This window comes from Hevea brasiliensis, chromosome 8 (genome assembly GCF_030052815.1).
Source record: "Hevea brasiliensis isolate MT/VB/25A 57/8 chromosome 8, ASM3005281v1, whole genome shotgun sequence".
Taxonomy (NCBI): domain Eukaryota; kingdom Viridiplantae; phylum Streptophyta; class Magnoliopsida; order Malpighiales; family Euphorbiaceae; genus Hevea; species Hevea brasiliensis.
Window position 1 is genome coordinate 9274920 of NC_079500.1, and position 12545 is coordinate 9287464.

At 36.5% G+C, this 12545-nt stretch overlaps 1 protein-coding gene and 1 non-coding gene across 2 annotated transcripts; one reads left to right on the forward strand and one right to left on the reverse strand.

Annotated features, from left to right (window-relative positions):
• Positions 1-983: 983 nt before the first annotated feature.
• Positions 984-1090, reverse strand: LOC131182761 (small nucleolar RNA R71). The gene has a single exon (XR_009151021.1). It is a non-coding gene; the product is annotated as a small nucleolar RNA R71 (small nucleolar RNA).
• Positions 1091-7141: 6051 nt separating this feature from the next.
• On the forward strand, positions 7142-7791 carry LOC131182019 (vegetative cell wall protein gp1-like). Its single transcript, XM_058150637.1, has 2 exons — positions 7142-7621; positions 7783-7791. The coding sequence occupies exons 1-2, from the start codon at positions 7142-7144 to the stop codon at positions 7789-7791; spliced, it is 489 nt and encodes a 162-aa protein (XP_058006620.1).
• Positions 7792-12545: the final 4754 nt, after the last annotated feature.

Below are 12545 nucleotides of genomic sequence, written 5' to 3' on the forward strand. Positions count from 1 at the left end.
CCAACTCTGGAATCACTTTTACCATAATTAGACTTTCGTTTAAATTACCCATTGTTAATTTTAGTTTAATTGCGAACTAGAATTAGAATTTATTTGTTTGCTCTTTACCCATTTCAATTAGATTAATCAATTTACCTTGCTCATTTACATTTACCATTTATTCATTAATCATTAGCCCAAATAATCGCTTCATTCATAGTTTAGTAATCAAACAGCAAATCCTCGTGGGAACGATACTTGATTCATCACTTTATTACTTGAGACGACCCGTATACTTGCGGATTTAGTCACATCAAGTTTTTGGCACCGTTGCCGGGGATTTGATTTTTGTTTGATATTGAACAATTGTTTGTTTGGTTAATTTGGGCATTTTATTTTATTTCTTTTTACCATTTTACTTTGAGAATTTGTTTATTTTTGTTTTTCAGGTGCTTTATTTTATGAAAAGGACAAAAAGTGAAGAAATCAATTTATTCTTTGACCCAGAAATAGAGAAGACAGCAAAAGCTTTAAGAGCAGAATCTAAGAGGAGAAAAGCTAAAATTAAAGCTCAACAACAACAAGAAAGAGCACAAGAGCAAGAGGAACTACAAGAAGAAATGGCCAACAACAACAATAACAACCGCTCTATGAAAGATCATGCCTATCCTAACATTGGAGATTTCATGCCAAGTATTACAAGACCAAGAGTAGAAGCTAATAATTTTGAATCAAGCTCAGACTCACAAATGGTACAACAAGCACAATTTGGAGGAAATCCAAGTGAAAGTCCACATGTGCATCTAGCACACTTTCTTGAGATCAGCGATATGTTGAAGATAAATGGAGTTTCTGATGATGCAATTCGACTCAGATTATTTCCTTTTTCTCTGAAGGACCGAGCTAGAGAGTGATTACATTCTTTGCCACCGGGTTCTATCACAACATGGGATGAACTTTCTCAAGCATTTTTGGCTCAATATTTTCCACCAAGCAAGACAGCTAAGCTAAGAAATGAGCTGACTTCTTTCAAACCTAGAGATGATGAGAGCTTGTATGAAGCATGGGAAAGGTACAAGGATTTGCAAAGGAGATGTCCACATCATGGGATTCCTAAGTGGATGCTTGTTCAACACTTTTACAATGGAGTTTCACCAGCTATTAGAAGTACGATTGATGCATCTTCTGGAGGTGACCTTATGGAGAAATCTAAAGATGAAGCTTTTTCCGCTCTTGATAAAATTGCTTATAACAACTACCAATGGAGTTGTGAGAGGAATGAGATCAAGAAACCAGCTGGTATGTTTGAGCTTGATGCCATGAATATGATTAATGCTAAATTTGATGCTTTGACAAGGAAAATGGACAAGCTAAGCATGAAAGTAGATTCTTCAGCCGGAGGTTCTAGTAATTCAATAGAAGTTGGAGCTACAAATGTCAATTGTGCAACAGATTTTTCTGCACTTAATCAAGATTTTTCAAGTGAGCAAGTGGATTATGTGGGGAACTACAATCAAAGACCAGGTGGTAACCCATTTTCTGCAACTTATGATCCAGCATGGAGAAACCACCCCAATTTCTCATGGGGAGGTAGACAAGGGCAAAATCAGAATTTTCAGCAGAATAGAGGCCCCCCTCCTGGAATTTCTAAACCTCAAAATGCACCTGCTCCACCTCTACCACAACAAGCACAACTAGATAAGACAGCTAGATTGGAATCTATGATTGAAACTCTACTTGTGAGCCATCAAAGTCAACAAGAAATGATTTCTAAATTAGCATCTAAAGTGGATCAAATGGCAACACACAACAAGATGTTAGAGAATCAGATAGCTCAACAAGCTAGCTCTTCAAGTAATAAAGCATTTGGGAAGCTTCCTAGCCAACCAGAAAATTCAAGGGAGCATTGCAAGGCTATTACATTGAGAAGTGGAAAAATATTGAAAGATGGAGATAAAAAGATTGAAGAGAAAGTTGAAAAAAAGAAAAGCAGAGAAGGAGATGAACAAACCGAAGCTGAAGTTAGAATTGAAGCTGAGAAAGAAAATTCAGTGGAAGAAAAAGGAAGTAAGGAGGGGGAGAGCAAAGAAGAAGAGCCCAAATACGTTGCACCTAAAGCCTACATGCCACCTTTACCATTCCCACAAAGGTTTCAGAAAGTAAAATTGGATAAACAATTTGGGAAGTTTTTGGAGGTATTGAAGTCTTTGCATGTGACTATTCCTTTCAATGATGCCTTAGCACAAATGCCTTCATATGCCAAATTTTTGAAGGAGATTTTATCTAACAAGAAGAAATTGGAGGAATTTGAGACTGTAGCTCTCACGGAAGAAAGCAGTGCTATTTTGCAAAATAAGCTTCCACCCAAACTGAAAGATCCTGGAAGTTTCTCCATACCATGTCACATTGGGGATATCAGTATAGATAAGGCTTTATGCGATCTTGGAGCCAGTGTTAGTCTGATGCCATTATCTATCTATGAGAAAATGAAGATTGGAGAAATGAAGCCTACTACCATATCACTACAGTTAGCAGATAGGTCTATTAAATTTCCAATTGGGGTAGTTGAGAATGTTCCTCTGAAAGTTGGGAAATTTTTCATACCAGTGGATTTTGTGGTATTGGAGATGGTGGAGGATGTATACATTCCTATTATTCTTGGTAGACCTTTTCTTGCTACTGCTGGAGCTGTGATTGATGTAAAAAATGGGAGGCTTACATTAGAAGTTGGGGAAGAGAAAGTAGAATTCAATTTGTTTCAAGCAATGAAAAAGAAAGATGATTCAAACTCATGCTTGAGAGTTGATGTGATAGATGAAGAGGTTAGAGAAGTGCTTAAAAAGCAACATCCTAAAGATCCCTTAGAAGCTTATTTGGTTCATAACATCAAAAAAGGGGATGAGATTGAAGAAGCTGCAGAATATGCTACAATTTTGGAAGGAAATCCACCATTGCCTATGGCTGATATTGAAAAGATTGGGAACTTGAAGCAAGAAACGACTTCATCATCAAAGTTTGAAAAAGGTGAAGCACCTAAGGTAGAGTTGAAACCTCTTCCAACAAATCTCAGGTATGCTTTTCTAGGGCAAAATTCTACATATCCTGTGATTGTTAGTGCTAAATTGACTGATTGTGAGGTTGAAAAATTATTGAGAGTTCTTAGGAAGCATAGAAGGATAATTGGTTATACCATTGATGATATTAAAGGAATACATCCTTCTGTGTGCATGCATAGAATTTTGTTGGAAAATGACCATAAAGCCTCTCGAGAATCACAAAGGAGATTGAATCCAAATATGAAAGAGGTTGTGAAAAAGGAGATCTTGAAATTGCTTGATGCAGGTATTATTTACCCTGTTTCTGACAGCAATTGGGTAAGTCCAGTTCATGTTGTACCTAAGAAAGGGGGCATCACAGTGGTGAAAAATGAAAATGATGAACTAATACCTACAAGAACAGAATCGATGGAGAATGTGTATAGACTATAGGAAATTGAATAAGGCAACTAGAAAGGACCATTTTCCATTACCATTTATAGATCAAATGCTTGAGAGACTAGCTCATCATTCTTATTTTTGCTATTTGGATGGCTATTCAGGGTTCTTTCAGATCCCTATTCACCCAGATGATCAGGATAAAACTACCTTCACATGTCCTTATGGTACCTTTGCATACCGAAGGATGCCATTTGGACTATGTAATGCCCCTGCTACATTTCAACGATGTATGATGTCCATATTTTCTGACATGATTGAGGGTATTATGGAAGTGTTCATGGATGATTTTTCTGTGTATGGTAAATCTTTTGATGAATGCTTATCTAACTTGTCTAAGGTTTTGCAGAGATGTGAAGAGTTCAATTTAGTTTTGAATTGGGAAAAGTGCCATTTTATGGTACAAGAAGGAATTGTTTTGGGACATCTTGTGTCAAACAGGGGTATTGAGGTGGATAAATCAAAGGTAGAAATTATTGAGAAAATGCCACCCCCAACATCTGTGAAGGGAGTGAGGAGTTTCTTGGGGCATGCTGGATTTTATAGGAGATTCATCAAGGATTTCTCTAAGATTTCTAAACCTCTTACCAATTTATTGAGTAAAGATGTGGAATTTAATTTTGATACTAATTGTATGAATGCTTTTTGCAGGATAAAGGAAGCTTTGATATCTGCTCCTATTATGCAGCCACCCGATTGGTCATTACCTTTTGAGTTAATGTGCGATGCTAGTGATTATGCCATTGGGGCTGTTTTGGGACAAAGGAAAGATAAAAAGGTGTATGCAATATACTATGCAAGTAGGACCTTAGATGATGCTTAAATAAATTACTCTACTACAGAGAAAGAGTTTTTGGCAGTAGTATTTGCAGTAGACAAATTCAGGTCCTATCTTGTGGGGTCTAAGGTCATAGTATACACGGATCATGCAGCTATCAAGTATCTCCTTCAGAAAAAAGAGGCTAAACCTAGATTGATAAGGTGGGTATTACTCCTTCAAGAGTTTGACTTGGAAATTAAAGATAAGAAAGGAGTAGAAAATGTGGTAACGGATCATCTATCTAGATTGAGGCAAGAACAAGGAGACAATCTGGGAAAAGAGCCCCCAATAGATGATTATTTTCCTGATGAGCAACTGTTAGTAGTCATGAATGCAAAAACCCCTTGGTATGCAGATTTTGTGAACTATCTAGTGTGTGAAATCCTTCCACCTGATCTAACATGGCAGCAAAAGAAGAAATTTCTTTTTGATGTGAAGGATTATGATTGGGAGGAGCCATTTTTGTTCAAGAGATGTGGAGATGGGCTGATTAGAAGATGTTTAGCTGATGAGGAGATAGGGAATGTTATCAAAGATTGCCATTCTTCACTTTATGGGGGTCACATGAGTGCGACAAAGACTGCAGAAAAAGTTCTTCAAGCAGGGTTCTTTTGGCCACACATGTTTAAGGATGTGAGGAAGTTTGTAAATGCATGTGATAGGTGTCAAAGGATGGGTAATATCTCAAAGAGAGATGAAATGCCCCTCCAAAATATACTGGAAGTGGAATTATTTGATGTGTGGGGCATTGATTTCATGGGACCTTTTCCATCGTCCTTGGGACACAAATACATTTTAGTTGGAGTAGATTATGTGAGCAAATGGGTTGAAGCTATACCATCTCTAACTAATGATGTAAGAGTTGTGATTAAATTCCTTAAAAAGTTCATTTTTACAAGATTTGGAACTCCACGTGCCATTATAAGTGATGGAGGTTCTCATTTTTGCAACCATCAATTTGAAAGATTATTGCAAAAATATGGAGTGAAGCATAAGATTGCAACACCCTACCATCCACAAACTAGTGGTCAAGTGGAGATCTCCAATAGAGAGCTGAAAAGAATTCTTGAAAAAACAGTGAATAGTTCAAGGAAAGATTGGTCACTAAAGTTAGATGATGCTCTTTGGGCCTATAGAACAGCTTTTAAAACCCCTATTGGAACTACCCCATTTAGATTGGTTTATGGGAAAGCTTGTCATTTACCTTTGGAGTTGGAACATAGAGCATATTGGGCCATAAGAACACTAAACTTTGACTTAAAAACTGCAGGAGAAAAAAGAATGCTGCAACTAAATGAACTTGAGGAACTTAGACTGGATGCTTATGAGAATGCCAAGCTTTACAAGGAAAGGACTAAGAGATGGCATGATAAGCATATTAGAAGGAAAGAATTTCAGGAAGGTGATGTTGTTCTTCTATACAACTCTAGGCTAAGGTTATTTCCAGGAAAATTAAAGTCAAGATGGTCAGGACCCTACATCGTTATAAAGGTATACCCTATGGAGTCATGAGATAGGCAATGAAACCTCAGGGACTTTCAAAGTTAATGGGCAGAGATTAAAGCATTATATTGTTGGAGAACCCACGCAAAGGGTCGTAGAGGTTTCATGGCTTAGTTCCCCAATTAGGGATGCTTAGAATTGGAGTGGAAGGTCAAGCTTAAGACCCTAAACAAGCGCTTCTTGGGAGGCAACCCAAGCGTATCCTTTTATAGTTCATTAATTTTCCATTTCATTTCACTTTCAGTTTTCACCCTCATTAATCTCAAAAGTGACATTTGTTTATCTTTTGTAGGCCATTCATGAAGATTGGGCAAGTTTACACTTGTGGCAAAAACAAAGAATTGAAAGGAAGCAAGTATAAGCAACATTCTGCACTTTATCCAGTGCTTGTGAACAGTAACACCTTTAAACTTGTGCTAAATTACTGATATTGCAATCTACTTGATAGCACATGCTTGATTTTGTGTTTTGTGTAAATTCTGTGAAATGTAACTTGAATGAGGATCAATTTTGATATTTAGGGCTGATGAGAGCTTTATTGAAGTGCAAAAATAGTGTTTGTTAAGTTTTACCTTTTAGTGTATATATAATTTTGTAGTCTGTTAGGAATTTACATGTTTTTGTTTGAATTGCTGCTAGTTTTTTTTGCAATCTGCAGATTTTTGCTACTGTTCATGCTACTGTTCATGCTGCTAAAAAGGTCAATTTCTATCTTTTTTCTGCAATTTTTGAATGTTTGGAACTTGTCTCAAATGCTGCTGAAAATATGCTTTTGGTATAAGTTTAGAAAGGAGACCATTTCATTGAATGTGCAAAAAGGTAGTCACAATTGGTGCCTAAATTGAAAAATGCTTGCATAAGCTAAATGAATATATTATGTTTGACGAGTGCTAAGAGATGAGGAACTTAAATCCCTCAATTTTATGGTGTTTGTATGTATTTGGAAATTGCTGAGGGTCATGATAGAATTCCATAGCTTGTGGACTGTTTTTGGCAAGCAAAACCACAATTTTTCCCAAAACCTGCCGAAACTTGCTTATGACATTGCTTGTCAAGCAGAGTCTTAAGCAAATTCTGCTGAACCTTATGCTTAACCCCAAGCATGGCCCATCTTACAACAAGTCTGCCCCACAATTTAAAATAGCCTAAGATGTCCGCCAAATTTTCCAAAAGCCTCGCCCACAGTCCCGATAAACCTCGTCGACTCCTTTCCCACGCCATTTCTTCCGGCAATCTTTACAGGAAGCTGAAAGGTTTCTTTCCTTTCATTAAAATGGTAAGAACTAAAATGTGGTCTTCCCACAAACCCAAACTCAGTAGATTTCGACATTCTGTCAAATCTAAAATGGGTACTCCATCCTCATTGCCCACAAACCCTAACCCCAGCCCCAGTCCGCCACTCCCTCAGTCACCGCCACCACAAACGCCGCCATTACCACAATCGCCACCACCTCAGTCACCGCCACTACCCCCAAGCCAAATACCACCTCTCATTCCGCCGACTCCCCTCTCGCCGCAATCCGAGCCTCAAAATGAAACACCAATTCTCAACACCCATTCCCCAGAACCTGCGCCTACTCAAACAAAAACAAAAGGCAAAACAAAAAGGGCCGCAGGTAGACCCAAGGAAACCCCTGTCGGAAAACGGAAACGAGTACCCTCTGTTCCTTTCGACCTAAACTCTCCACCTCAGCCGTCCTCTGAACCAGTCAGCAAAAGAACCAGGTCTTCCTCGCAAACCCCAGCACCAGCGGTCCAAACACCAGTAACTCAGTCTCCCTTACACTCTCCAGCACCTGCATCATCTGCAGATAATATCGAGGAGGTAATTTCTCCATTACCTTGGGCTTTTAGGGATATGGATATGAAAAAGGCCTATGAGAAATTAGTTTCTAAAACTATTTTGGCAAACAAGTATATGGATGAGCAGATTTTGAAAGAATTAGGCATTTATGACTCTGTATTTGCCTATTTGAATGCTGTTAGCTGGACTGATTTTGCTAAAATTAGGGAACCAGTGTACAAGGATTTAACCCTGGAATTTTTGAGTTCCCTAAGGCTGAGTTTCAAACCAACAGTGCCTGAACATAAAGATATGATATATTTTCGATGTGCTGGAATTGATAGGGAGTTAGACATGGCTGCTATGAATGCAATTTTTGGTTTTCAGGATTCGGGGTATAAAAACATTGAGTGGCAGCAAACTGTTTATGACCCTGTTCAATTCTGGAAGGATATTGCACCTTTTGGGGGTTATTATAGACAGAGGACTGCAAAAGCCTCAAGGATAGTTGACCATGTATTGAAATACCTCCATAGGTTCATTTCTTACACTGTTTTAGGGAGGGGACACAGTAACAGTATTGTGGGTGCTGGTGACTTGTTTCTCTTGTGGTGCATGAAGGAGAGAAAACAAGTAAGCACAGCCCATTTCATAGCTACTCATTGGCACCAAATTGTCACAAAGCATACTAAAGGTAGTATAGTTTTTGGGGGGTATATAACTGCTATAGCAAACTCATTTAGCTTTGATGCTAGTCTATATAAATTCTTTGCCAGTTTACGGGAATCATATATAGACAGCACAATGTTGCTGCATATGGATGTTTGTGAGAAAATAGGCCATACCTATACTCTGTTACAGCAGCATCCTGATACCACTGGTACTACAGACCCCACTACCTTTACACCAGCAGAACCACAACCAACCACTACCCCACAGTTTTCAGCAGACATTTTATCCCTCTTAAGATCCTTGGAATCCAAATTAACAAGTTTCACTGTCCAACCATCTGTTCCCTCACCTGACAACACAGAAATTCTTGCTACCTTGAAAAACTTAGAAATCAAAATTGAAACCATGGGTCAGCAGCAGGTTAACCAAAAGAATAAGCTAGAAAAGAAACTTAAAAAGAGATTTTTATCTCTTAAAAAGAAACAGAAGCAACATCAAATTCAAATGTTGGAGCTTTACAACAAACTGGCCCAATCCTACAACAACTTATATCATTGGGGCCAAGCCATGTTTCAAGAAATGAAAGACCTCACAGAAAATTTGGAAACTGCTTCTGAAGCTTCGGATCACAATGAACCTACTGCAGAACCTGAAGCAGATCCTGATGCAGCAACAAAGACTTGATAGCAGAGCTTGATCAGTAGCAGCAGTTTTAATTTCTGTTTTAAGTTTATTTTGTAATCTGTTTATTTTAGTTTTCGAACTTTGGTACTAGTTGTAATACTTTGGTAATTAGTTTTTATGATTATACTTGCACTTCTTTCCTTTAGTTTACTTTATTTTATTTTATTTTATTTTATTTTCTGCTATGGACATAGTTACTCTGTGAATGCTTTTTGGTTTAATTTTTGATTTAATTGTTAGATTTTATTTCTTTACACTTTTTCATCTTCTTGCACATTATTTTTGCACTTTATCTTTTCTTCAATCCTAATTTTGCTAACATTGATGAGTTGCACAAATTTTCTTTGAGCCACACCTGTTCCACATCAGTTGCAGGTAACAGCTTCCCTTACACCATTTAAGCTTATGGTATGTTACCAATGCTTATGCTTCCGCTTTACCCTACGCAGCAGGTTAAGCAACATCTTAAGCAGTGTCAATTCATACATTTGGGATACCTTTTCACATTTTTTTTCTCTCTAAAGCTTCATTGTTAATATCACTTTGAGCTAATTTTGGAATTCTTGACCTTATATTGATTTAATCCCCAATTGTATAAATTTCATTAATTGATTAGTTTACACAATTTTGCCCATCTTTGCATTCATTTTAGACATTGAGGACAATGTTTCATTTGAGTTTGGGGGTGAGGGCAAAATTTTTACCTTTTACAAAATTTTCTTTAAAATTTTCTTTCATTCATTTATTGCATTTCATTCATCCATATATAGATAATCCATACACTTTTACATACCACACACATGTCTATACTCATACACATACATTTGCATATAGTTTTCATATAGATTACACTTAGTTTTAATTTGATTTATGCATTCATTTTAGGATCATGCATATCATAAAAAATAATTTTTTACCTTGTCCTTAGAGGATTGAGAATTGCTTTGAAGAGCAATTGAGCTTACTTTTAGAAGGGTTTGATGGATTGAAAGTTCTAGATAGGTGCAAAGTTATTAGATTCTTGCCTTAGTTTATATCTTCTTAGCCAAGGGCCACCCAATCAATTGCATTGACTTTGAGTGCCTAGAGAAAACTCTAGGGTGAAAAGTAGCTAATTGATGTCTCACCAATCCTAGAACAATCTTTCTAAACCTTTCAAGGCGAAATCATAGCATGCATTTGAAAAAGAAATGATCTAGGCATTCTTTGAATTTTAAACCATATTTTAGCCTTAGCCAACCTCACTTCAAAATTTCCCTTTGGAACCAATTTGAGCCTACATTTATCCCTCTTATTTCTTTAGAACCCACATTAATACCTAGCCATAAACCCAAACACTTACCTACCCTCCATGAGAATAATTCTTTGAATGATGGATACACTTAAAAAAATAATAATAATTAGTTGGGAGTTTTGATTCAAAAAAAAAAAAAAAGGAAGCTAGCAAATTCAATTATGGTATGCAAAGTAATTCACCACCCAAGTACACAAAGAAATGAGTTTGGGGGTGAATTGAAAGGGACAATTATAATTCAAGTCAATGTTATTTATGTAGTCCCTCTAAAAGCTTCAAAATTATATGCTAGCATTGGTGAAAAGTTGTAAAGTTCCTTCTCCCAATTGATTTTAAAAAAAATATATATTTTATGTATCTTGATCTTTTAATAATTTGATTATTCTCATATTTTGTTACCTTTATCCTTTCTTTGTTAGCCACATTATCACCCCCTTAGCCCCATTACAACCCTTGAAAGTCCTTTTGATCTTTTGATGGTGTTTTGCTACATTAGTGGAGATTGAAATAGGAGAATTGCCTATGGGATTGTGATATCTCTAATACATTCATTTACTTCCATCATTATTTGGGACACTTTAGTTTATGGATTACCCTATAGTCTATTTAGGCATAATTATTCTTTGTGATTGATTGGTTTGGGTTTAATGATATGGATAATTGACCCAAGGCTAAGCGGTGATAACTTTGGTAAGGATTGAATTCTTTGCATCTTGAAAGTGGGTATATGGTGTGTTGGTGGCTAAAGGTAAGCTTGAGAGTTTGGATAAGAAATTTTCATAAATTTAAGGTAAGGTACCCCAAATTGCATTAATTGTTTTAAATTTGCTTGAGGACAAGCAAAGGTTTGAGTTTGAGGGAATTTGTTATACTCAATTCATATAGGCATTTTAGGGTAGTTTTGCATCCATTTTGCCCTCATATTTTAGTGTATTTTATGTTTTTAGCTTTATTTTATCTTATTTGTTAATTTTAGATACTTTATATTTGATTTTCCTAATTTTGTTGTTTTTGATAGGATTTTGTGGCAAATCAAGGACCAATGAGTGCATTAGGAAGTGATTTGAAGAAATTTGGAATCCTTTAAGTATGGAGGAAAGTTGAAGAAATCAAGCCTTGAAAGAGCAAACTAGCCGAAATTTGCTTGAGACTTTGCTTAAGATCATGCTTAGGGTAAAGCGGCAGTGCTTAAGGTGCAGCACAAGTCAAGCATGAGCAGAAAAGTCCATTTTACTCTAAGTTTGCCGAGATTTGCTGAAGGTCTGCTTAACCTTAAGCAGACAGTGTGACCAGAAGCTGAAATTTGCTAAGAAGCTGCTTAAGGTTAAGCCGAACCCTAAGCGGCATCGCCTAACGTGAAAATGCACGACTTGGATAATTTTACACCTCATTTCCTATCCACTCCTTAGCTGTTATTTACTTTTAGGGCAGCTTTTTGGGACCATATAAATTCATCATTTCCTTATTTTTGCCACAAGAGGAAGGAGAGGAAAAACAAAAAAGGAAAGAAAATTTAATAGAAAGAGAGAGAGGAGGCGCCATTCTCTCTTGGAAGAGGAGCTGCTGCACGAGTTTGGAGCTCCAGAAACCAGAGACCTTGGTTCTTCCACCTGGGTTTTCCTATTTCAGTCCTTTTATCATGTTTTTCTTTATTCTTCCATCTATATTTCTTGTAAATACCATCATGAGTGAGTAATTTCTTTAGATTTCAGAGTTGGGAAATATGTCTTAGATTAATTTGTGGATTTGACTGTATTTCCTTATTTTATATGAATATGAGTTTTGATTCCTTACTTGTGTGCTTGATTTACTTGCCTAATGTTTGTACCCATTGGGTATTGTGTTAATCTTTGATTGAAGGACCGAAAGGTGAAAGTCATTGATGGGTAATCATGGATTGGAACTTAAAATCACCTAGATTTAGAAATAAACTAGGACTTTAAGAGGAATTAATTATTGGTTACAAAACTTAATGGGTTTTAAAGTAATCAAATACATACGAAAGTAGGTTTGGTTATTTTAGAATACACTTTGATTTGCTTGAAAAAGATATCAAAGGGATTTAGAATCAATTTCCTTCAAACTCTATTTTTCCCTAAAAATTGGAATGCCCAAGACAAATCCCAATTAATTTATGCATAAACCCCCAACTCTGGAATCACTTTTACCATAATTAGACTTTCGTTTAAATTACCCATTGTTAATTTTAGTTTAATTGCGAACTAGAATTAAAATTTATTTGTTTGCTCTTTACCCATTTCAATTAGATTAATCAATTTACCTTGCTCATTTACATTTACCATTTATTCATTAATC

Excerpts from the sequence above, each read along its gene's own strand:
- LOC131182019 (XM_058150637.1), top strand. The coding sequence starts at position 7,142 with ATGGGTACTCCATCCTCATTGCCCACAAACCCTAACCCCAGCCCCAGT.